Raw genomic sequence first — 26,900 nt, 5'->3', positions numbered from 1 at the left:
ACACTTTTGCCTTGCTGCAGAATTCATAAAGTGAACATACTGTCATTCTAAATACCTTGGGAATTATTCTGTGTTAATTACTGGAGGTCTGCCGAATTGACAGAACTGGCAGTGTTTGACTTCTAACCTCTTTAGTAAGACACCTCTTATAAACTGAGTTAAATCATCTGTTAGCCAGAATGAAACAAATGGTGCCAGGCACAACAAATCTTGCCTGACAGCAGTTATTTTATTGCTGTTAAATAAAGTACTGACTCATATCTGTCATTTATTGTCAGTGCACAATTAAAGTTTAAGGTAATGGCACAGATGTTTTCAGGTTAATCCATGAAAATCCATGATCTTGCACTTGACCTTTCAAGGTCACTCAAGGTCAAAGGTCATGCTGCCAATTGAAAGCCCCTGTGAGACTTCCTATATCTTGGTAGTAGTAAATACCTACATCTTCAACAGATTTCGAGTTATAGCCCCCTGAATATCCGTGACCTTGAGTTTGACCTTTCAAGGTCACTTACAGTCAAAGATCAAGATACCAATTAGAAACTCATATGGGATATCCTATATGTTGATAATACTGTAGCAAATATCTCTATCTTCAACCAGTTTCAAGTTACAATATAGCCCCCTGAATATCCATGACCTTGAGTTTGGCCTTTCACGGTCACTCAGGGTCAAAAGTCTTGGTGCCATGTGAAAGCCCATATTACAAGTTCCTGTATATTCATAATAGTAAATATTTCTATCTTCAACTGTTTTCAAGTTATGGCCCTCTGAAAATCCGTGACCTTGATTTTGACCTTTCAGGGTCACTCAGTTATCTCCAAAATTTAATCACTTTCTTTGGACACCAGTGCCCACATATCCTGAAAGTTTCATGCAATTTCATTCAGCTGTTTTTCCGTAATATTGCTAACAAATAAATGAACAGACAAACAAACAAACTTGACCAAAAACAACACCTTGTCGGACACCGTCCAGGCGAGGTAATAAACCAAGACATCATCACACCGAATGAGGCGCTGGAGGTTGTTGGTAACCCCTTAAGTAACATGAATCTCCCTTAAGTTGAATAAAATCATCTGGCAATGGACGGATTTGAGTGTACAAGAACCTACCAAATGGAGGGGACCAAGAAGTCAAGTGGTTCACAAGGCCAAAAAAAAGTGTTCAGTGTGGATAGCTGTGGCAGTGCCTAATAAACAAACCAAAATGCCTTAGGAACAATTCTGCTTGAGTGAGTGTTCTGTGTGGATATTTGTGGCAGTGATCTGTATACTGTACCAGGAAACCATTTACTACGCTGGGTGGTAACCATATAACTAGATTATGGCACCTGGTGATTGAGTGAGTAATTAAGGTGCTCCAACCAGATTGAGCCTGTGCAGGTTTATATCCAAAGGGTGGTTGAGGTTTATTGTCCATGTAATGCCACTCAGGGTTGAGTGAGGCTGGTCACTCTTATCCCAAATGTCATGACCAACTTGCCTAACCAGGGGCTTCTGCACTCCTCATGGGGCAACACTGGGTTAGATGATGGTGGTGATGATGATGTCTAATAATTTATAATGCAGTCCTTTATTGTCCCATTAGGAGAGTAGGGTCCTGGGGCTAGGCTACTAAGTCCCAACTTTTAAGTCAAAGATATCCGTCACAGTTCTCTGAGAGCCATTGTATGGACAGCGAACCACAACCACTTTTCGGACATAAAATCTTATGACCCACATCCTGCTGGAAGTCATTAGCCCCACTGGACCACCAGACATTTTTTTGGTTATGTCATTACTGCCCAACAAAGTATGGTAGGTGGTTTCCTGGGCTACAGGAAGCCATTTGACTTGCCATTTAGTGCAGTCATCTGACAGTAGTCCTACATCGAGTGAGTGGATGATAGGTATCCTCATGTACCACACAGTGACTAATAAACAATCTGTTATGCCCCAGGAACAGTTCTTCTGGGGCAGTTGTTGTGCATGGGTAATTGGAGTTCCCTTTTAATAGGGCTAGATCCAGCAGTTTGGAAAAATGAGGGTGTGAATCCTTGCGGAATTACCTCAAGAGTGAATTCATGCAAATTCATTGCCAAATTCCTCGGAATTCTCCCTCTTTTCAGTGAATGATTGTATGACAGCATTTATGTAAACCATTTATTGCATATGTTTTGGTAGGTAACATTGTTTTTTTATTTTAAGGAATCATTGATCTACCAAAAGTTGGGAGTTTCTGCCCCTCATCGTCCCCCTAAATCCATGTCTGGTCAATTTTGCCTGCAGTCAGTGATGATGAAGTTGGTGCTGGACTACATCAGTGCCCCTCAAGTGGACTATCAGTATGCTGGCCTCATTGTGCTGGGCATCAGTTTGACAAGCTTCGCTGCAGTGGCAACCAACAATACCTCATACGTTCTTGGTAATCACACAGGTATGCATAAAAATATGTCATGTAAAAGTACAGTATATTTTAGCTTAGAAATTTTTAGCTTTTGTGTTGTTAATTAAAAGTTTGCCCCACAGTAGTTCACATCGTATCATGCTGATCTCATGTTTCTCATAATTGCTAAATCAGAGCTCAAATCTTTTACAGTGACTGTGTTCAGAAGTTTGAGTTCACTTCAGTATAATGCATTCCTCTTGCCAACCTTTCCTTTGTCATTGTGGTGAGATTTGGATAACTCCTCATGAGTGTAGATGTCTGTCTGTGCATAGTAAAACTTATGAACATTGTGTGCGACAAAGCTTTACTTCCAAGCATCTGTATTATAAGCAGCTTTGTATCTCCTGTGGCTGAGTATGGGATGAGGTTATATATCAGATTTCCCCTGTACTCTGATGCAGGTCTTCAATGTGATCGAAGAATCTTATTTGTTTGTCTTTGTGTGCAGTTCATTAATTAATTCATTCATTCATATCCTCATTTATTATACAGCTTTTATTTCTGCAGCCACAAAACTGTCAGGAGGGATCCAGGCCATGATTTACAAAAAGATTCTGCGTCTGAAGACTGGTGGGGAGCACCTATCTGCACAGGTGGTCAACATCTGCAATAATGACATAGAACGACTGTCTCATGCCATCGTGATTGGCGTGTTTGTCTTATGTAAGTGAAACATCTTATTTTCTTTTGTTTTATTTGGTGTTCTGATGCATAATATAAGCATTTATCAAGAATGGCCACTACAAAGGCATCTTCAAGCCTCTGTAACATTTCTAAATACTCTTTCCTGCCTCTACAATTTAACAGTACACACCCCCTTATGCTCCCCAAGTTCATCTTTCCACTTCATCTCTTTTCTGTTTGTTTATCTATCTGTCCAGCCATCCAGCTGTCACTCAGTTCAGTACTGCCCCATCAGGAGTGTGGGGATGGAACGAGCAAAGCTAATAATTATGGTGAGGCTGAGGAATATATCTCCATGGTTGCCTGCATGGCAAACGATTCATCCAACAGGGCCACTTACCCTTCATGTGTCACAAGCCTGCCAAAGAACACTACCGGCTATAAATTCCAGGCTACGTCAGTAGTAGACTCCGAACCATAACATCACAGATTCAGGGCCGTAGACAGAACCTCCCCGCAAACTTCGCAGTTTATGCACAGTTACATTGGTAGAGGGCTGTGACTACTACATCTCCATTGGGTGCAAAAGAGGAGGAGTCTGCAATTCCATCCTCTCATTTCAGCTTATAGGGCAGTGATACAAAATGTCAGTGTTACTTTGCTGTGGACATTACCATAGCTGATACATGTGTCATCCGTCAGAAGATAACCTACTCCAAGCTACTTTTGATGATAGTTTAAGCCCTTCATGTGGGTACATAGCTGACATGTGCATCTGTTAGATTCACACATACGAAGAACATCCAACATTAGAGTGGATATCCTCTTGAAAGGTGGTGCCTGCTACACCAACTAGTTTTGTTGGATGTTAACCTTTGAGCATTCTGAGAAATGCTCAGGGTACCACAAGTAGACCTTTCTGATTCTCTCAGCAATACACATTTACTGGGTTATGGGCTGATGGTGCATAACAGTGACACAAGCACTTTAGGTAATGCTTAGGGTTTCATGAAGTTACTGTACATTGGTGGTAGATCTGTCTTCCCACAACACTCCCAACACTGGCTTGTGAGCTATCGTAGGGCAATTTTGGTGATCAGCATAGTCCCTGGTGGTCACACATTTTTTAGTGGGAAATAGGGCTGCATTGTTGGTAATGATGATGATTAAGATGTAAATGATTATTTCTGATGATGATGATGATGATATTAGTAGTAGTAATAGTGGTAGTACTGATTACATTTTCTTCCCCATTTTTAGTGGAAAATCTTGATGGATGATGATGATGATATTTACTTTCTAAACATAGGATGGGGATGATGATGATGGTGATGATAATGATAAAATTACGGTATTTCCTTTTCTGCCCCGTTCTTTAATAGAAGATAAGGTAATGATGATTATGATTATGTCCATACCAGTTCCATTTGTTAGTAGGAAGTAAAGCAGTGGATGATGGTAATGATGATGTTTACTTTTTGCCCCTCAGCCATGCCAGTCCTCTTCCTAAGTGGCATGGTGTGTGCTGTTTACATCATGGGACCATGGATGCTGCTTGGACAGACTGTGGCCATCCTCTTCTACCCCATCGTGGTTAGTGTGTGGATGGGGGAGGATGAGAGGGATGGGAGGGTGGGTTTAGAGTGGATAGGAAGAGGATGTAGAGATGGGAGAGGGAAGGAAGGGTGAGAGGGAGGGGTAGGGTGAGTGGGGAGAGGATGAGGAAAGGATTAGCATTAGCATGGAGAGGGAGGGGAGACAGGGATGAAGAGAGAATTAGGGTTAGTATGGAGAGGAATGGGAAACAGGGATGAGGGAAGGGTGGGAAGGATGGGAGAGAGGGTTAGGATAGCCTCCGTATAACTTTATAAGCCCATTCACTGCGGTGGATGCACTTAAGTATTTATTCAAGGTGACACTAGACACTTTCGTTTGTCTGAGAGTGATAAGAGCATCTGGAGGAACAGATATCATAAGCAGCCCTTTAACTGGTATATACCTAAGACCAACTCAACTTTAATTTATTCAGATGAGAAAAGTCCCAACATTCATAGGGTTTTAAACTGTTGAGCAGTGTTCTTTGATGGTATTCAGTGGAGGCAAATACTGTACCAGACAGTTTTAATCACCTGAGCCAAACAGCTGGGCACACCTTCCCTGTTTATCCACGTCCTCTCACACTTTCCCTCCCATTCTCACACTTCCGCTTTTTCCCATGTTCTTTTCCACTCTCTCACACCCTTTTATAATCTTCCATACCCGTCCATACTTTTGTACTTTCTCTCAATATCTTTCCACATTCTCCCATATCTTTCCTCTCAGTCATACCTTTCCACATTCCTCTACACTCTCCTACACACTCCCTAACCCATCCACTCTTTCCCATACCCTTCAACACTCTCCCATACCCTTTCATACTCTCCCACATCATTCCACACTTTCCAATACCCTTCCAAACTCTCCCATGCCCTTCCACACCTGTGCACGCCCTCCCTCATCTATCTACATCTCGCATCAATCTTACAGCCTTTCACACTCTGTAGTTCAGGATAGATTAGGTTAGGTTGTGTTAGGTAGTTTACATTAGATTAAGTTTGGAAAGTTAAGTTAGATTGGATTAGATAGGTTGGGTTAGGTTAGAGTGTCCCTCACATCCATTTCATCCACCCCTCACCCCCATTCCAGGGGACAATTGCAAAGATCCAGAGCAGGCTGCGACTGGAGTTGGTAAAGAAGGTGGACAAGAGAATCTCGGTCATGACGGAGATACTCAGCAGCATGCAGCTTATCAAAATGTACTCATGGGAGGACTCATTTACTAAGACAGTTTTAGGTATGTGCTCTTATTCTTCATTATCATCATCATCAGTATTGACATCATCATCATCATCATCATCATCATCATCATCTTCTAACTGTTTTTGAAATTGGCATCCTCATCTGCATCATCATTGTCATCATTTCCTACACCTTCTCCCCTTCTGGGAACCCTCAGCAAGAGATTGCCATGACAGAACCACTACCCGGGTACTTTGTCCTTATATACTCCAGCACCAGAGAAGTTGGGTGAGGATACAGTAAACCCTCATTATACGATTAATGTTGAATCGCTTATACGATGACAAAAAAGTTCTGATCTTTTTTTGATGTATGATAGAATTTTCACTAAAATGATGATTATGATCCCAGACAAAGTGTCACTGAGCAATATACAGTCACTATTTTGGCTTGTATGATCATCTTTGTGCAAGTCTACGGTCATTTATTTGTTCCAAGATGGCATTTGCACTCATCGCTGTCAGGTGTGATAGTGTCAGTGATGGAACAGTAGTGTGGTGGTGGAATTCAAACAGCTAGTGAAGTGCCATAAAGTTAAATAATTACCATTTTATCTGAGCTGGAAATGTTAGACTTATTTTTGGTGGTAAGCGGCAAGTGAAGTGCAGTGAAGTGAAATAATAATCAATTTAGGTGAGTCGGAGTCTTGTTTTTAGACTTTGTTCAGTGGGTGACTCTTATCCAAAAACATATCCCTGTTGAATCCATGTTATAATTGACTTTATGTAAGATAAAATGTTATACAATGAATTTTTTCAAGTACTGTACATCCTCATTGTAAATGAGGGCATTCTGTACTAGGTTGTTGATGGAGAGGTAGACTAAGGAAGACATAGGATGTGATGTGTGCTGATCTCAGATGTAGAGATATCACTAGCGAGTTGGTGTAGGACAGAGCAAGATGGAGGATTGCTATCAGTGGAACTCATCTGACACATAGAAAGCAGACGTAAATTAAAAAATGATGGTGATGCTGCTGCTACAGCCTTAAATGCTGATTTGCCACTATCCCCCAGTTTACAGTACCAGTTTTATGGGAGAAATTGAAATCTTGGAACACGTCACTGACATATAATAAGGACTCAGGTCTATCTGTAAGCTGGAGTTGTAAATAATTTTGTTCTCCCTGGGTCAGACATCTGGCAGGAGGAGTTGAAGAAGCACGTTCAAAGGGCACTGCTGATGTCAGTGAACAGTACACTAATGGGCACCATCAGTAGCTTTGCCACGATACTTTCCTTCCTCGGCTACACTCTCGCAGGTTAGAGCTTTGTCTCAGAGCTACTCATCTTTCTTAGGTATACATCCTGGTGCATGTCAGCCAGAGTTGTATCTAGTACTGTATTCACATTCTTCATATAGATTGTATTCTTGTGTAATATTCACCTTCCTCAGATAGTCAAATCTTTGTCTAATGCTCGTATTCCTCAGATACAGTCAGAGCTTCGTTTAATACTCACCACCCTCAAATAGCCACATCTTTTTCTCTGCACATCTTCCGTTGGGATAGTCAAATCTTAATCTAATATATACAGATACGGTATACTGTACTCAGATACAGTGTAATGATATATACAGTACTTATTCTTAGATACACTATAATCAAATATACTTAGATACAGTATAATTAGATATTTGGCTAATATTGTACTTACCATCCTCAGATATAGTCAGACCTCTGTACTAACCTGCCTTAAAATTGTTGTTTCATTATAACCTTCCTCAGATATAGTCAGACCTCTGTACTAACCTGCCTTAAAATTGTTGTTTCATTATAACCTTCCTCAAATAATCAGATTTATTCTTTATACCCTGCTTAAGGATATTATACCCTCACAAGTACCTTTACCATAGCTTGATTATTTTATGATGTGTATGCCTTCCTCAGATATATTTAGAATTTTGTCTTATACTCATCATTCTTGTGAATACCACTTAAAATATCAGACCCAGAGCTTTGTCTCATACTCTTGGCTCCATTTGGAACTCCTTCAGCATGTCGTTATCACTCTAGCAACCATCAGACAAAAGAAGGATGGTGAACCACAGGCAAAGGGCAATTTCAGCCTGCAGTCCACCAGATTTCACATTCAGATTAACCTGGGGACGCAGTAATGACAGTGAAGGGTTGAAGTTCTATGCAATGAATTACAGTGCATGTTTTTTTTTATAATGGCAGATGTGTAATGGGGTATGTAAATGCCCACGTTGCCTAGAGGCAAAGTGGGGATCCTCTCTTTGGCTCAATGGTAATGTGCTTGCGTTTGAAGCGTGAGGGCCTGAGATCAAATCTCGGCCATACCAGTGATCAATTTGTTAAGTTTCACTTTGGCTGTTACATTGGTTGGCCGTGGTGTGTGATGTGAGGTGAGGCTTGGAGGGCAATGATATTGTTGGTTAGCTGACAGTGTCCTTGTCCTTACATCCCAGGGATGAGCAGTTCGGTGTGGACCACAGCATCCCCAGTGGTGGCCTCCAGTGCTAAGCTACCATGTGTGTTCGAACCCCACCAAATTAATCACCAATGGGAGAAAAGAGCAATGTAATGGGGTCTATAAAGCCCGCGTTGCTTAGAACCTCTGTTTGGCTTAGTGGTAACATGCTTGTGTGTGGAGCACAAGGGTCTGATATTGAATCTCGGTCAGACGAGTGACTAATTTGATGCTTCATTTCAGTTATTACTGTTAGATATTGTAAATTTTCTTATTTCTGAACCATGGACTTCATTATAGCCATACATTTCACTCAACAGGGAACTCACTCAATCCATCGGATGCCTTTACCATTTTGTCTGTGTTCAACGCTGTGCTGTTCACGGCTGGGTTGTTCCCATTTGCAGTGGCCAGTATCATGGAGGCTAAGTTCTCACTTCACCACATACAGGTCGGGTCACTTATGCTCTAGGAAACTTCCCCCTCACTCAGCCCTTAATGTCTGAAGCAAGTGGATTTTGAAAATTTGTCTTGAAAAAAATAGACAGAAGCTCAGTATTCCACTTCTTTTATCTTAGTAAGTTATGCTTCATACATTGGTTGTGTTTGGTCAGGAATACTAAAGAGTGTGTGTGTGTGTGGGGGGGGGGGGTGCAGTAAAGACAGGAAATCTGCAGCCATCAAGTCAGGTTAGCCCCATAATGTGCAGATGGTTTGGCTTCTGAGGTTGAATGATGATTGTGGGGGCTTGGATGGTTTGAGAATGAATATATGGCCTTTTTCCCCAGGCACACTGTTAATAGTTCTCCACCTTCATGCTTTCTCTTTCCTTGTTTTTGAATGTGGTGATAGAGAGGGAAGTTGATGTTAAATGAATGGTATCTGTTTTGATTGATTATTATTGACTGATATTTTCTCCTTTATAAAGCTAATGCCCTTTCCCCTCACTTTTCTAGAAACTGCTTGCATTACCAGAGCACCAGAGCTGGACAGAAGATTTGCTAAACAACAATCTTGCTCTGAAGATTAGTGATGCCAGTTTTGCTTGGGAGATACATGACACTGACTCCAAGGGTCACAGAGGGCATAATGGTGAGGACAACAAGTGGAGGATATAATAAGTTGGAGGAGAGAGTGAAGACAGGAACGAATGAAGATAGAGCATGAAAGACAAAGAAATTATTAAGAAATGGTATTGTATACTTGTGGTAGGAAAGAGATGGGATTAGGATGATGATAAAGATTGATACAGTGATGATGATAATGATGATGACAGTAATGGCAAAGTTGCAATAATAGCAACGATGATGATATTAGTGGTAAGTGGTGGCGACCATCATCCACTCACTTGATGTAGTGCTGCCTACTTCTTCCTTAGCCTTTATTTCTTTTTTTTCTGTGCCTGCCCTCCTCTCTTCCTATTTCTCCCATCTTTCCTGTCACTTCTGTTTGCTTTTCTTTTCTTTACAGGTGGCTTTACATTGAGTGACAAGGCAAATGGTTTCCTGTAAGCCAAGAAACCATTTACAATGCTGGGTGGTAGCCATATAACCAAATCCTACATGTCAACAAGTGGGTTGGTGGAGGGTTAGTGCCCCTCCCTGTAAAACAAATAACCCAAAGTCAATGGCCACCCCTTACGGGATTATGGCGTCTGGCAATAGGTAGATAGATAGATGATGATATCGATTATGGTTATAGACTGCATGTTTATTATCATTTGCTGCTGACAGTGATAACAATGCTGATGATGCTTTTTACGTTGATATAGGCAAGCCCACAGAAACTAGGTCAGCCAGCAAAGGCCTGTCATTGTCTCGCTCCAATGGCCACATCAAAAACGGACAACCATACAGACTTGAATCAAACGGAAGAATGCCCATGGAAGGTGAAATGAGCTCCATCAGTTGTACGGATACACTTTTTGACATTAATCTGTCAGTTGACCGCCAGAAACTGATTGGAGTGTGTGGCAGTATCGGCTCGGGGAAAAGTTCACTTATCTCAGCAATTTGTGGAGAAGTAAGTGGTGGTTGTTGTGTGTCAAAGTGATCATTAGCTGCCTGTTAGATGCATTGTTCATATACTAGTATTGATTTATAAAGCCTCCCTTGTTTCATGCATTGTTTATTAATCTTGTGTTATGTAGATTTTGTCAAGGTTTTAATTATTTTCCTTTTAATCTTTTTTGTCACTGTGTAATATAAATATTGTAATTGCTTAGAGTTTACATACAGCCCTCAGGATAAACATTTCAGTTAACACGATTATTTGAAGTATCGACAACTCTAACCCTGCCTCTTAAATATCCTTGTTAGTAAGTTATTTTTTTCTTGAGAAAAAGCAAGTACATTGTGACCTATTTTGGCTTTATCCTGAGTAGTGGTAAAAAAAAAAAAAAAAAAAAAAAAAAAAAAAAAAAACTATGTAGATGAGCAACCAAATCAAAATACAGTAGGCTCTCACAGTGCGTGAGAGATTGGGCAGTCCACGACCTCGCGCACTGGGAATTCGCGTGCTGGGAATACATACTCTTATGGGAAAAATTACATATGGGCGGTACCCCCTAATACCTGGACATTTTTTGGCTCTTAGAGACATAGAAAAGGTCAAATTTTTCAGACATTGTACTACAGATATAGCTGCAGTAACAAAAATATGGGCAGTCACCTTAACAACAGTAGACAACAGGCCTGATGGACTTAAACAACAGGGGTTCTGAGGCGCGGCAACACACTTACAGTGCCCCCACCACCACCCCGGCTGCACGACGCTTGTTTAACAGTTGCCAATGTTGTATTATTCCAGGCTTTGACGAAGAAATTTACAGCCTGTTGAATGTTACATTTCTTCCACAATGCAGCAACAGTCATTATAGTGGGGGTTGCAGGTATGCCAGGTGAAGCAGATAAGTCAGGTGGGCCTATGAAGGTGGAGAGGGAGGCGTCTGGTGAGTCAGGTGGGGCAGTGGAGGACGGGGGTGGGCGAGTCAGGGGAGGTGGTGAAGGGAGGATCCTCCCTCTCCTCCTCGTTACTGCTCACATTTTCGGCAATTTCCTTCATCTCTTCTTGCTTGTTTGTTTCATTCTTCATCTTGTTATGGACGTATTGGCAGTATAACAACTTGGTATTCACGAAATAAACATCATTATTATAGACTCTGGGTATCTATTCTAACTTACTGTTATTGCCGAAAACATTATTATTGAAGCTGTTATTGGCGATATCTTATTGTAGACTCCTCTTGAGCACCTTCCCCATGAGCCTCTAGGTCACTAATGGCACGTTGTGTGTGTGTGGGGGGGGGGGGTCGCGTACTGATGGCAAATGGCGTTTCTAAGCTACTTCTTGCCTCTACCTCGTGTTTTGTGGGGTAAACTCGCACATTCAAGGTTTTTCGTTATGATTTTTGGTCACTCGCACACAATGCAATTCGCGCACTGTGATGACGCGCACTGGGCGAGCCTTCTGTAATTGCTTTTTTTTAACCACCTCATCTGGACATACCAAGCCTCCTAACTCTGATTTATTAAGGCCTGAAGGCTGGAAGAATAGGTCATTCAAAGGGTGAGATAGTGGAAGATGTTAACTTTACAGTTTCACAAAACCCTACTAAGAATTTTGTGCTGTAATTACACATGAAATCCCAGTGTTGCTGTGTACCTTTATGTGTATACAGGAAGGTGGCATTTGTGTTATAGCAGGCATGTATCTACAATGACACCATCTGGGAAACCCTGCCTTGTGTTTTACCATAATATATGTCCAACAGATGAAATCCCAGGGTGGGAGCATTTGTGTGAATGGCAAGCTGGCATTGGTGACACAACAGGCGTGGATCTTCAACGACACCTTCCGGGAGAACCTTCTGGTGGGAGAGAAGCTGGAACCACACAGGTACAGGAACGTGCTGTGGGCGTGTTCTCTCCTATCCGACATAGACCTCTTGCCTGATGGAGATATGACGGAGATCGGCGAGCGAGGGATTAACCTGAGGTTTGTTTACAATCTTATCTTAACCTCTTTAGCCCAAAGTGCCTGTCATAATTATCATTCTAAACCTAATTCCCAAGGTCCCTGTCATCATCATCATCATCGTTATCATCATTATTGTCATTGTCATCATTATTATTATTCCAACCCTAATTCCCACCCAAGAGGCGGAGTTTTGTTTTGTTTCGTTTTGTTTTTGAGGGCTCCAACATGCTTGCATGTGTCGGCCTTTGTCACCTAATGGCGGCTCTCCATGCTGCTCTGTCTCTGGCAGCCTCCCTTGTCAGTCCCTTAACCCTGAGGTCACACATAATGACCTCATCTCAGGTCTTTTTCGGTCTACCCCTCGCAACCCCACCCCTAATATTAATGCTTCTCATTTTCTGCACCCAATTATCATCCCCTATCCTCTCTACATGCCCAGACCACCTCAGTCTACCTCTCATCACAACACCAAAACACTTTAGTCCCATCTTACCTCTCAACTCTTCCATCGTAAACCTAGCCCCCCCAGGCCTTGTACTCAGGGACTCATTGCACATCCACCTAATCATTGTCATTTCTGTACATTTGAGCCTGTGAATATCCTCCTCCTATACTGCCCAGGTCTCACTGTCATACAGCATCACACTTCTAAACACATGCTGCATACAAAAATCCCTTAGCACGTAGGGAGAGCCCTCTCAGTGTCCGGGGAGGCAACAGCTCCCTGAACTTCCTCCAACCACTCCTCACCCTAGCCACAGAGCTAGCTCCAGCCCCACCTCCAGCACATAACTTGGGTCCCAGATAACAAAACTCTTCCACACACTCAAGAGACTCACCAGCACGTTCAGTCCTTTCATGCCTGACAGTCTCCATCTGCTCTCTCCGACACACCACACACATGAAATCAGCATTATCTCACAATCTATCTCTAATACCACTACATCTCTCATGTACCCACTTATCACATACATTGCTCAAGATGGAATTACTTCCCATGCCATTGTGGCAAATTGCACATGGCCACTCTCACTCTTCTTTGACAGTACTGCCACCAACCCTAGATATCATCACTTCTGTTTTATGCATTTACTCTTAAGTCCTTGTGCCTCATACCATCTTTCCACTTCCTAAATCTTTCCTCCACCTCCCTTTCATTCTCTGCAATCAACATTAAATCATCAGCATATAACATCTCCCACAGGAGTCCATTTCTGCAGTCACTTGAGAGGGCTTCATGTACCATGATAAACAGCAAGGGACTCAAAACTGACCCCTGGTACACACCAACATTCACAGAAGACTCATCACTCAAATCTCCATTCACACCTGGGTACAAGCACCCACATACATGGCCATAACCACCCTAACCAGCTACTCCTCAATCCCAAGCTTACTTATTGTCTACTTCACCACCTCTCAAGGGACTCGGTCAAAGGCCTTCTTTAAATCAACAAAAACAAAGTACAGTACAGTTCCCTTTTCTTTCCTATATATTTTTCCTGAAGCTGTCGAACAATTAATATGGCATCAGTGGTCCCCCTGCCTGGCACAAACCCAAACTGCATCTCTTCAATATTCTCTTTCTTTAATCATACCTTTTAGAACTCTATCCATTACCTTCATTATCTGATCTAAAAGCTTTATACCTCTATAATTTCCTCTTTCTAGGGCATCACCCTTTCCCTTGTTTACATTTACAATTACACTCTTCAAGTAGGGTGAGGTAGGATAAAAAAAGAATGAATGAGATAGCACCAAAGTAGGATTAGGTGTCTCTCCAAAGCTGAAGAAATAATTTGGCAGTAGCAAGACTGAAATACTGTAATTGGTAGAAGCCATCAGGCTGCAGGCGGGTAATTGGAGAGTGTAATTCCTTCACTGTGAGGCCTTTCTAAAGCTGTATAAAATCTTGTGGATGTTGCAAATATAGGTTCCAAAGATTTTCTGGAAGGATGTTCTCTTGACAGGCTTTTAAATGGCAGAGTAGAGATACAAATGTATGTACAGATGCAAATACATATATGATGACGAATATAGTAACTGTTGCTGTGGTAATAATAATTGCAGTGGTGGACAGAAGCAACGACTCAGCTTAGCACGTGCTGTATACAGTGATCGTGACATTTTTCTCTTGGATGACCCTCTCAGTTCCGTGGACACCAGAGTGGGACATCACATCTTTAACAACTGTATCAAGGGCTTGCTAGCCTCCAAAACAGTCATCTTCATCACACATGCTACACATGTAAGTCTTTCAGAGAGCAGTTAAAAGCTTCACTGTGAAATATAACTCATATACTGTGTCTGCAGTGAGAGCTGTAAAGTTTTGAGGGCTTAAAATGGAGTCTACCTGTGTGGGGATGAAATAACTGAATTAGTACAGTAGTTGGCAGGTGTATCAGACAAGTGAGATACCAGTAGCAACCAAAAAGACCCAGTGCCAAGTACTTGAACATGTACTGTCATAGTGAATATGCAGTATCATATTGGTACCCTGCTCTGTCTCAGGCTGCCAGACAAAATCTTCAAATCTTGTTAATCATTTAATTATTTATTTAATATTAATTTCTGGATAATTCACAATTATCATTTTGGCATGAGTTATGTTGAGGGTGATGATGATGACAGTGATAAATAAATTGTATGGGAGCTTAATTCATTGCCTTTGCAGTTCCTGGAGAAGTGTGATGAAATAGTAATGATGCAGGGTGGGAGGATAGTGGAGCATGGGAGCCACAGAGTACTGATGGGCCTCAGGGGAGAATACTTCAGAATGGTTGAACATGCTGCCATCAGAGACAAGGAGCAGAATAAGGAACAGCAGTTGAAGGAGGCAAGACGAGGTGATGGAAACCACAAGGAGGAAAAAGACAGTGAGTGTGTGTGCGATTTTATCATGGCTGTTGTGTGATAATCTGGATACAGTAATTCTAGTTTAAATTTTATTTTTTGCTATATTGTCTGCTTTCATTCATTCATTCATCATCTAATCCAGTGTTGCCCAGTGAGGAACGCAGGAGTCCAAGGCTAGGCAAGTTGGTCCTGGCATTTAAGATGAAAGTGACCAGCCTCACTCATGCCTGAATGGCATTACATGAGCAATAAACCCCAACCATCCATTGGATATAAATCTACACTAGCTCAGTCTGATTGGAGTGCCTTAATTGCCAACTAAACCACCAGGCACCATAATTTGGTTATATGGTTACCACCCAGCATAGTAAATGGTTTCCTGGTGTAAAGGAAACCATTTGGCTTGTCACTCAGTGTAGAGTCACCTGTAGACTGAAGGAAGAGGAGAGAATGAAGGAAAGAAAGACAGAAGAGGAAAGATGGAAAAAAGAAAGGAAGAGAGGAAAGTGCAGGCACCCGAGAGCAGCACTACATCGAGTGAGTGGATGGTGAGTGCCCCCACCAGGTATGTATTTAATTATTTTTATTTACAGGTCATCCCTGCTAAAACAGTGAGATGCATTTGGGAAAACCCATTGTTGAGCCAGGGTATCATTAAACGGGGACATTATGGTGTAGAAAGTACAGGGATGCATTTGGGTGCTTTGGGATCCCCCCCCCCCCCAAACCAAGTCCAAAACCCATCCAAATAAGTCCAAAAGCAAGTTCCTAGGTCACCTAAACCCGCAAACAACTGTTAAACAAGCTTAATTATGCCTAAAAGCAATTTATAACTCACCTAAACCCAAAAATAAGATCTGAAAATCATAAAAAATAAGTGTGGAAAAAATCAAACTTAGTAAACTGTACCCCAGAATGACAGTTTTCACCCCACCTATGATTAAAACACATTAATCTAAACCAAAAAACAGTTTATAAATTAACCTAAATGCAGAATTTAAGTCTACAATATCATCACACTTGGTTAAGAAAACAAAACAAAACCCATCACATAACCAGGGACTGGCCATCATTAGGTGGGGATGGGTGTTAATTTTTTTACATCACAAAAGCAGGGTATTGCATGAAGGGGGCTCATATAGCATGGTATACCTGTATTCATTTATTGACTGTATTTTTGTGTGTGTGTGTGTGTGTGTGTGTGTGTGTGTGTGTGTGTGTGTGTGGTGAGTGAGGGTCCCTACCATACACTCAGTGTAGTGCTAATTGCAGGCAACCCTACAGTACACTAACAAGCTAGATGGTTTCCTGTGACCAGTCTTGTTCTTACTTTGGCAACCATGTAGCCATCAGATAAACACCTGGTGGGTGAACATGCCCCAACTAGGTACAGCCCATACGGATCTAAATCCAGTGGTTGGTATGGGTTTATTGTGCATGTAATTCTGCTTGGGGGGCAAACAGATGTTTACTTTCACCTTTAATGTCTGGACTGAGCATCATAGCTACAATAACTTGCACAGTATCTGAAACATAGATGTGAAATAAGAAAATTTTTTGTAGATAATACAGAGGCTGGCAAAAGAGGTGATGCTGAGTGAAAAAAAGTCAGTATAATGACATGGTTAATGGAGACTGCATAACCTCTTTGCTGATAGAGACACTTCTTAAATTATCATCATCATCCTGCCTCCTTTCCTGACCCTCAGAAGGGGTGAGGTAGGGTCCAAAAAACAAGAAAAAAAAAATAGTGGGAGAACTAATCAACAGTATGCACAATAAAATTGGCCATACACTCATTCATTCACTCTTTAAGCCCTCCAAATCGTGGCTCCACCTCATAGATGCACTTTTCATACATAACTTCATAATACCTATCAAGGAGAGTCAATTAAAAACTGCCATGCTAAAAAAGGGCTGCCAAGCCCATGTCATGCACCAGCTGACTATGACCATCTGCAAGTGGCATGGGTTTTAAAAAAAAAAATCATTGCTGTACTGCACTGGAGGATATGACAGTAAATTTCTTGTCATTACAGTGCTTGTAGGATATTCTGATACATATTTATCAGTATTTTATGCCATTTTTTCTGAGGCATATATCCCAACACAAGTTTTTTTTACAATATTATCACTGCAGTGCTGGGAATTATTTGATAGACAGTAATTCATCCTGACACTTATTCGTCACTTAAGGACCGGTTGGTGCATATACTGTATATCACTCAACTTCCACTTTACATGGTGATTTCTCGTGTGTTGCGGGGTTGGGTTAGTCAGCGTTGTTAACGTCCTACATCATCTATTCGTTTCCTACTCCTTTTGCCACATCCATCCCAACACCAGCAAACTGAACTGTCCCCACAACACACAAGATGGGCCTGGGTGAGATTCTAGTGGAGCATTATTTATGGACCACCCATTGTTATCCTCATTGGTTATTGTGGTAGGTGGGGGTGCTCACCATCCACTCAATTGATGTAGTACTGCTCTCAGGTGTCTGCCCTTTCCTCTCCTCCATCCTTCTTTCCTTCCATCCTCTTCTATCTCTCTTTCCTTCATTCTTTCCTCGTCCTTCTGCCTACGGGTGACTTCACACTCCCTCTTCTGTCTTTCTTTCCTTCATTCTTTCCTCCTCCTTCTGCCTTTGGGTGACTCTACACTGATTGACAAGCTAAATGGTTTCCTGTACACCAGGAAACCATTTACTAAGCTGGTTGGTAACCATATAACCAAATTATGGCACCTCGTGGTTTAGTGGGTAATTAAGGTGCTCTGATCGGATTAAACCAGTGAAGGTTTATATCCAAGAGATGGTTGGGGTTTATTGCTCATGTAATGCCACTCATGGCTGTGTGAGGCTGGTCACTTTCATCTTAAATTTCAGGACCAACTTGCCACTTCTGCCACTTCATAATAGCTGCAGTATTAGTCTTTTTTAATATTATTCATGCCACTTTCTCTCTCAAACCACCTTGTTTTTCACCCCAGGTCTGATGGATGAAGCAGGTGTGACTCAAGGGAAGGGTAAGTTAACAACAGAGGAGACTTGGGCAGTTGGAAATGTGAGTGCCAGGGTCTACCTCATGTTGATAAAGGTGGGTTTGTGGTGTTTATAGAGGCTAGCTTTTTTTTTTTTTTTTTTTTTTTTTTTTTTTTTTTTTTTTTTTTGAGACTCATTTATTCATTTTTTTTCATTCATTGCCAGATGCCTTGTATCCCAAACGGGGTGGCCAAGGGCTTAGAGATAATTGTTTTACAGGGAGGGGCACTAATCCTCCACCAACCTCACTTGACACGTAGGGAGAACATTATGCCAACAGCATCTGATGTTCCCAGGCGGTCACCCATCCAAGTACTAACCAGACCCAACGTTGCTTAACAACTACCACAAATTGACTTAGGACCCCCCGCACAAGGTATTAAAAAACACAGAAATCATTGTATATCACAATGTTTGTTCATGAAATGCCGTTCATTACTATGAAATCATGTTTCAGCCGTGACTCAGTGGGTTAGAGCGCTCTGCTCTGACCGAAGGGTCGGAGGATCGAATCCACCCAACGGTCATTGGTAGACATCAAGAAGGGCATCCGGTCTTAAAATGCTACACGCTCCAGTCCAAAAGTCCTCTACCCAGGGGCAACACCATAGCCCTTCAGGGAAACCAGGCATAAAACCAATTCTCTTCTCTCTCTCTCTCTCTTTCCCTTGTTTTTCAGGACCAGTTGGATGCATTTTGGCATGGAATCACTTAGATCTCTAAAGTAATCTAAGGACATTTCTTTACACCAAACATTTGTCAGTTCAGTCTTGAGGTTGTCCAGATTGGGTGTCTTCTTCTCTGCTGTGATTTTCTTCATCTTTGACTAGCAGTTTTCTGTCGGATTTAGATCCGGACTGTTGCCACGCCAGTCAAGGACCTCAATCCGATTATCCTGAAGCCATTTTGTCACCATGTTTTGTGACATGGAGCTGAATCGTGCATGAAAAAGTCACACCTATGAATAGCAGAAAAGTTTAACAAATGATCTTTCAGAACTTGAATGTACCGGCCACCATTCATCTTCATGTTCTTAAGAAGAAAGTAGAGGCCTCCCCTTCCCTTTCACCTGAGAAACACCCCCATACCATTACTGATTGTGGGTGCTTAACAGTTGGCATCATGTAAGCAGGGTCGTATCGACTACGGGAGGCAGGGCGACAAACCTTGGCAGAACACACCTGGAACACTTGAAATGTGCTTTCATCAGAAAACATGACTTTTCTCTACTCATCCGATGTCCAATGTGCATACTTCTTGGCAAACTGAATGTGCTGCTTCTTCATGCAGTCAGTGAGAAGCAGTTTGTCGGCTGCGGTGCGGCTTGGCAAACCCAGGTCCTTCTGCAAGCGGTGTTGCATAGTTTGAATTGAGACATCTTATAACAGCTGGGGATGCATTCTCTTCAATTCTGCTGCTGTCAGCTGAGGATTCTTGATTACTTCCCTCTTCAGAAGCATATCTGTACCTCTGGAAGTCGTCCTCTTCTTTCCATCACCATGCTTGTGCTCTGGTACGACATCAGGTTGCTGGCCGCACACTGCAGCAAGAATCTTCATGACGATCGACTTTGCGCATCCAGTACGTTCGTAAATCGTGTTGATAGGAACATTATCCTGCTTCCATGCAATGATACAGACTCTCTCATCCCTTGAGCAGTACTTTCCAGGCATGACAATTCAATTCTAGGAAAATAACAGGGCAAACAGTAATGCATATGAAAAAAGAGGGAGGTGCAAGCTCGGAGCGACGGGAACACATCCTCCCACTCTCGCTTGTGGGCAGGCACTGACATGCTGAGTGTTTCACCACCTCCCGCCAACACCAGAGAAGTTGCCAGTTACTTCTTGCCCAAAAAATTCACTTGGTAGAGGTGGAAACACAGAGCAGAGACAGACAACTCTCCCGTAGCAATTCTATGTGTAGGTCCTAAGTCAATTTGCAGTGGGTGTATATAGATAGATAGGTAGATAGATAAATGCAAGGTGTCTTAGGATGAAAGGGCATAATTTTGGGAAATGATAGACAAGTGAGTTCTAAGCAAAAAATGTTATATTAACATGTGTCTAAAACTTAACCATTACAGAGCTACAGTTACTAATGATCTTATAAGTGAAAATGATCTTCCTCATAATTCGCTCATAAAATCGTCAGTAATTGTAGCTCCATAATGGTTAAGGTTTGGATGCATGTTGATATAACGTTTTTTACTTAGAATTCACTTATCTATCATTTCCCTAAGTTATGCCCTTTCCTCCCAGGACATCCTGTATATCCTTCATATCTTCAACAAGTGAGCAATGAGTGGTTCAGGTGTGTTTTTTATTGTTCATTCTTGCCTCCATGCCTGTTATCTTTGGCAGGTGTGTGGTGGATGGTGTATAGCACTGATGGTCAGCTTTGCCACCATGTTGTACACCCTCAGCCGTGTGTTCACATCCATCTGGCTCCAGTTTTGGCTCAATCAGGTGAGATGTGGATGAAATCATTGTAGGCATACCTCATTTAACCCTTGCCTTTGGTGACACCTTTTGTTTTTGTTTCTGTTATTGCATTTTAATATACCCATTAAAAATAACTTTCTTTTACACATTTTTTTCATTAAGTTCGTAGGTCAGTTGTGAGTCGGTAAGTTGGGGAAGGGTTTGCACCTCATTCCCATAAAAACCAATACTGCCATGAAATAAAAAAAAAGAGGGGATCAAGGTTAGCTGGTCTCAGCTGATCCTAACCTATGTTTACCAGGGGGTCCTTCCTCAGATGCAGATGGAGCAGAATTCTCTTGGCCATGTGTGACTGGCACCTATCATGAGGGCTGTTGGGTAAAGCTTTCATGACCTTAATCTTACAGCCAAAATAAGGAGGGGGTGGAGACTCCTTAGCCCCTGTCATAGTTTTAATGGATATCACAGTGGTGCAGAGGACACTCAAGTTAAAAGTTCCACACATGGATTTAACTCCCAGAGGACACTTTGAGTGAGGGCTTGGAATGTTCCAAACCTTTCAGGGGATGACCAGCAGCCTTTGTTGTCACGAGAGTTGGGGTGACTGGAGTCAGCATAGCTGCTTTCCCTGAAATGAGTCAGCATGGCCATGGAGGGATCGGTAACAATGGCTGCACATACTCTGGTCTTGCTGTGGTAGTGGTGCCCATGTTAGTAGGGTTGCTGCGGCAATTTCTGCTCGCTTTGCCTCTTCTTTCGACAGGGTTGCTCGTGTTGGAGAGCAGATAATGCTGGTGAGGTTGAAGCATACTGTGGGCTTCATCTCTCTTCCAGCAATGTATCTGCCTACTGAGTTGGGTGTTCATGAAGAGAATGAACTGTTTCACATGAAACACAACTCAAGTGCAGCAGTGCCCCAACAAAATACACATTAGGTCTTAAGTGACTATGTTTCTGACAGGGAAGGCTTTGAGGAATGTTTAGGTCCCCATGGCTCTGGAACCAGGTATTCCAAAGCATTATTTCTTGCCTTGTAGATTTTACAAAATCCTGTTATTTCAGAGTTGCTTGATCCTAATTTAAGTAGCCTTATCCTCATTGTTGACCTGGTGACTTAGGAGATTGATCACATCTTTGTAGGTATTCAGTGGAGGATCCTTCAGAATTACAGGATTTTTGGGAGTGATGAGGTCTTTGTTATTGATCACATACTGGTACTTGTCATTACTACTGAAAGGCTGCAGAGTAAAACCAAGACAAATTCAAGATACAATAAAAAATGGTCTTATCTTGAGAAACTTAGGGATGAGAAGTCTGCTTATGAATATGCTGTGGCAATACTGAATCAGTTTGAGGCACTTGATGCTGTTGACCGACCCTGTTATACAATGGGATTCTTTCGAATGTGTAACCCTGGCAGTTGCTGATGCACATGCTGGAGGGAATCCAAGATCATGGAGTGGATTTGTCTCACCGGGACTCTATCTAGTTACATACTCTTATCCCATTTCTGTCCAACACTCTGTTGCACAAGTCAGCTAGTATTCTCAATCTTTCATGCATGAAACTGATCAACTCTGAAATAGTCTACATATTTGGTTTTTCCTACTGCCTATAATTTCCACTCTTTAATGCAGTGTGTCCAGACATCACAGAATGATTGAGTCTTGAATTTAGCTTTCATTCCAGTTTAGTTTCAAGTGGAAAGAATGATTTGTGCAGCCTTAAGCTCTGAGGTCTTTCTTTTCTACTTTAAATATATACTGCACAAGTGTGTTCCATGATGTACCACAATTGGAGACAAGAAGCTTTGCACCCTCTTTTCCAGCTGTGTAAGTTTATGATCACTGTTCCTGCTTCCTGTGTGGTGACAAAAATGGCTTGAAGTATTTTTCTTGACTGTGCCTCCCAATTCATTCTCTGCAAGTGAAAACTGGGTTTTTGGCCTTGTATAAACTTGTTTATTATTGTTTTGCAACATAACTTTTTTTTTTGCTATCATTTTTTTTAACTTGTTTATTGTCTCCAAGGGGTTATTTTCAACATATACCTTTTTTTACCTTAACTTGCACTCTCTCTCTCTCTCTCTCTCTCTCTCATCAGTGCTGTGGGTTTATTATTTTCAACATCTATCTATCTATTCTATCTATTGCTGTCTTTTTTTTTTTTCTATTCTGTCTATTGCTTTTTTTTTTTCCCTTAACTTGCTTTACCTGCCCAGGGAGATGGGAAGTATGAGACGGAACTGAATGCGACAACACCAGTCATAACCCTTTCGTATCATGAGTCCAGGGGGAACCCCAGTGACAACCCGTGGCAGTGGATGTACCAGCTGGTGTATGGGTTGAGCTTCATCATACTCCTCAGCACCGGCATCATCTGCGGAACGGGAGCTTCATATCGGTGAGGGATCCTGGTGGTAGTTTGGTCTGGTTGTGTAATTTCAGGATAGCAAGCATAATCACAAGCATAAGAGAGGAGAATGACAGCAGTTGACAGGTTGGTCCATAAAAAGAGCGAGAGGGGTATGACTCAGCTAACAGAATAAAACTCATATGGGGTGAGAGTTGTTCCCTTAGTCAGGGGTAATGATCTGGGTATGAAAAAATGCAATCAGAGAGAAATCAACAATCATTAGTTTATTCAGATTAATTGTTTCAGCAGTTGTAAGTTTTTGAATGAAGCCTTCCATTTGCTGGCTCAGTGGGTTTCATTCTCAAAAAAAAAATAAAATAAAATAAAATAAAATAAAATAAAATTTGGTTTTACGCCAGGTATCCCCGAAGGGCTAAGGCGTTGCCCCTAGGTAGAGGACTTTGGATTGGAGCTTTATAACTGGATGCCCTTCCTGATGTCTATCAATGACCCTTGGGTGGATTCAATCCTCTGACCCTTTGGTCAGAGCAGAGCACTCTAACCCACTGAGCCATGGCTGCTTCATTCTCAAGAAGCTATATATTCCATACCATACCTAGATCAGTCTCCCTTATCACCCAGTTGCTCTGGTAAAAAAAGGAATAACATCATCACTGAATAGCAATATTGGCCAGGCTGAACAAGGCAGCATTTGCAGCATTTAAAAAAAATAAAATAAAAAAAGGCTTGGGTAGGTCAGTCTGACAATAGTGCCAGAGACAACAGATGAGCCAGCAGCAGAAAAGTCTTGATTTTGAGGATGCTGATATTAGTGGGGAGGTTTGCTCACAGCTATTTTATGTGCCAGTCAGCATTTTTTTCCCCCCCAACTTCAGTGATTATTTGATAAGGGATCTAGCTTTTAACATGGTATGGGGTGCTGTATATAGCTTCTCAGGCAGTAAACCCAAAGAGGTCAGTAAATTAGATGAATATACTCTACCCTTTTAATATGGTTGTGACATATGTTTTATCCTGATCAGTGCTAGATGATTTTATTCTCCTTGTGAGATAGTTTGGCCATATAGAGAAAATGGATATTGAGAAATTGACTGGGAGAGTGTATGTGACTGAGGTAGAGGGGAAAAAGGAGAGGGGGAGACTGAGGATAAAGTGTAGGTGACGTAGTGGGAGACTGAGGATGAGATGTAAGAATGGGATGGAGAGGTATGCAAGTGAAAGTGGTGTGAGTTGGAGGGAGTGCAGCCTGATGGTGGACGACAGGTAACGTGGAGGGGATATGTTTGCAGCCAACCCTTCTGGGATGAAGACATCAGGCCGGTTACGGAAAGGACATCTTATAGTGATGAGGTCAAAGACATTGTCAGTCCCAACAGAATGATTATGTATCTGTTTACTAAATGATTATATTCAGCTTGTAACTCCTTATTGTGAAGGAACTAACGTATGTATAATGCATTCATTGAGGAGAATGTGACAGGGTAGACCAGGATTGAGGTTTAACTCTGATATGATTAAAAAGTTTTGTTGGAAAACACGAGAAGCCAGGATGAGGTAGATGAGTAGATTATGATAGAAGAGGAGTGTGATAGAGTGAAGGACTGCAGGTAATCAGGCTGAGACAGAAGATTACAGTGCAGTATATGATGGAAGAAGAAATGGGATGGAATGAAGGACAGCATCTGAGCTAAAATGAAGTTGATTACTGTATATGAAAAAAGAAGAGTTGCATTGGAATGAGGGATGGTGCTCAAACTGTGGTAGAGATGAGCTCATATTTCATTATTTGATTAACACTCAGGTAATTGGCAACCTGGGAACACCAGTTGCTGTTGACATGAGCATTAATTGATAGGTGAGAGTGCTGACCTTCCACTCACTCAATTTAGTGCAGTCATCAGGTGATTGTACAGTGAGAGGGAATCCAATTGATTTCCCACAACTCAGACCATTAGCTATGTTGGGTGGTAACCAGATAACCAACAAATAGATATCTGGTGATCTAGTGGGTTAAAGCACTTGAACCAAATGTGGCCAAATAGTCTAAGTCAGATGGTTGCATGGAGTTAATTGCTCACATAATTCCCATCAGGTGAGCAACTGGTCACCTTGGCTTTAAATGCCTTGGCTGAGTTGCTTAGTTCCCAATCCCTGATAAATTAAAGGACAATAATGGATGAAAATTTAACCTTGAATTTTCAGATTGGTGTCAGGAGCATCAGTTCTTCACAACACCATGCTTGCAAGCATCCTGAGAGCACCAATGAGCTTTTTCGATACAACCCCCACTGGACGAATCCTGAACCGCTTCTCAAAAGACATAGATGAAAGTGAGACCCCCCAAAGTTTTCTGAGTAAATAACTTTTTGTCATTGTCATTGTAACCTAGCAGTTTGTTATTATCCAGAAATTATTACCGTCATAATTATAACTCAGTTTTGAATTGTGATCCAGAAACTGTCATCATTGTCATATCAGACTTTACTGATCTACCAGAAGACCTGCTGACATGTCATAAAAATACCCGCTAATACCAATACACCAGTCCTGTATGAGACAGCCCTAGCATGTATTCAATATGGACGGTGGGTGTTAGCACCAAAGTGGTGACATGTAGAGGTGTATGGTATGTAGGAAGGCTACTGGGCCTTGGGAGCAGGCTGTGAAGCCTATGCCCAGTGTCAGACACATAAAAAAAATACAGTATATACTGTATATATATTTATATATCATCATCATCATTATGTCATTATCATTGTCAGTATCTAAGTTCTTGTGTTTTTATGTTTTTATTTCACTGTGGAAAAATTAAGTAGTAAAATATGGTTGAAAAGCTGTTAAGAAAGTGCCTAGAGAAATGAGCCGAATGTCCTTTCAGTCATCATTCGTACTGAAGAAGAAGAAGAAGAAGTTAGTTTTACGCCAGGTACCCCTTTTCTGGATAAGGGCTAGGGCATTGCCCCTGGGTAGAGGACTTTGGTTTGGAGCGTGTAGCATTTTATGACCAGATGCCCTTCCTGATGTCTACCAATGACCCTTGGGTGGATTCGATCCTCCGACCCTTCGGTATATTACAACATAAGATAGCCAGAGATCATTTAAATTTTTCAGCACGTTGGCATTGTTGGTTTTCTTGCTGTTGCCAGAGAAGATTCAGTTTAAGGCTGATATGCTCATCAGTTTAGGAAGCTCCGTTACACATTTCCTAAGCATTTTATTTTGCTTATTACACCTTACTGTTCTACCTGTATTCTGTTTTATATAAATCCATCCAATATAACCATACTCTGCATAAATAATGTGCAAAAGGATAGTCACCAGCCAAATCCAAAAATAAGTCACTATGGAAGAGGTGTTAGGGAACTTCCATACCCGACAAGAGTACAGGCCAAGCAGAGACCCATAACTCCTTCAGTAGCATAGTGTCTTTTTAAATTTATTCTTATTTCCATCAGATAACTTTATTCAGTTTAGGAGAGATCTTTCTGAGGGACATATTCTCATTGGCATAAGAGGCTTTCTACCACCCATGCTTTAGCAGCTTATTTTGAATATTACATCTTGTTATTCTCGTATGCCACATGTACCTTTTTAATACTGACATAGAGTGCATAAAATAAAAGAATATGCTGGTATTAACATAGTAGGTACTTGAATACACATGTAAGGAGGAGGTGCGATAGAGCCCCCATAACTGACGAGAATATGGACCATAGTTGTTGTTGCTTAACCCCAATCTGTCTGGCTGAGCACACCTGTCAGCCGCAGGCCAGCAACTGCTTCTGTGGGGCTGTCCTACAAGTACAGTCAGTACAGTACATACACCAAGTGGAGAACTGTCGCCCCCTTGTGGTAGACAGTGCCTCACCAAGGTCAGAC

General features: G+C 41.7%; 1 protein-coding gene across 1 annotated transcript in view; it reads left to right on the top strand.

Annotated features, from left to right (window-relative positions):
- Positions 1 to 26,900, top strand: part of LOC145402182 (ATP-binding cassette sub-family C member 5-like) — a 53,358-nt gene that overhangs the window by 12,724 nt on the left and 13,734 nt on the right. Inside the window, 15 exon segments of the mRNA XM_080274299.1 lie at positions 2,271 to 2,418; positions 2,938 to 3,093; positions 4,544 to 4,647; positions 5,740 to 5,887; positions 7,028 to 7,153; positions 8,645 to 8,775; positions 9,281 to 9,516; positions 10,115 to 10,346; positions 12,097 to 12,320; positions 14,373 to 14,550; positions 14,977 to 15,178; positions 18,168 to 18,256; positions 20,565 to 20,669; positions 22,867 to 23,048; positions 25,224 to 25,351. Coding sequence (XP_080130425.1) covers positions 2,271 to 2,418; positions 2,938 to 3,093; positions 4,544 to 4,647; positions 5,740 to 5,887; positions 7,028 to 7,153; positions 8,645 to 8,775; positions 9,281 to 9,516; positions 10,115 to 10,346; positions 12,097 to 12,320; positions 14,373 to 14,550; positions 14,977 to 15,178; positions 18,168 to 18,256; positions 20,565 to 20,669; positions 22,867 to 23,048; positions 25,224 to 25,351 — 2,389 coding nt within the window.

Source organism: Coenobita brevimanus, chromosome 57, assembly GCF_032717465.1.
Source record: "Coenobita brevimanus isolate Jiangsu-jjx chromosome 57, ASM3271746v2, whole genome shotgun sequence".
In the NCBI taxonomy this organism is placed as follows: Eukaryota; Metazoa; Arthropoda; class Malacostraca; order Decapoda; family Coenobitidae; genus Coenobita; species Coenobita brevimanus.
Note: the sequence above shows the minus strand (reverse complement) of the source record. Positions and strands in the feature narration are given on the sequence as shown.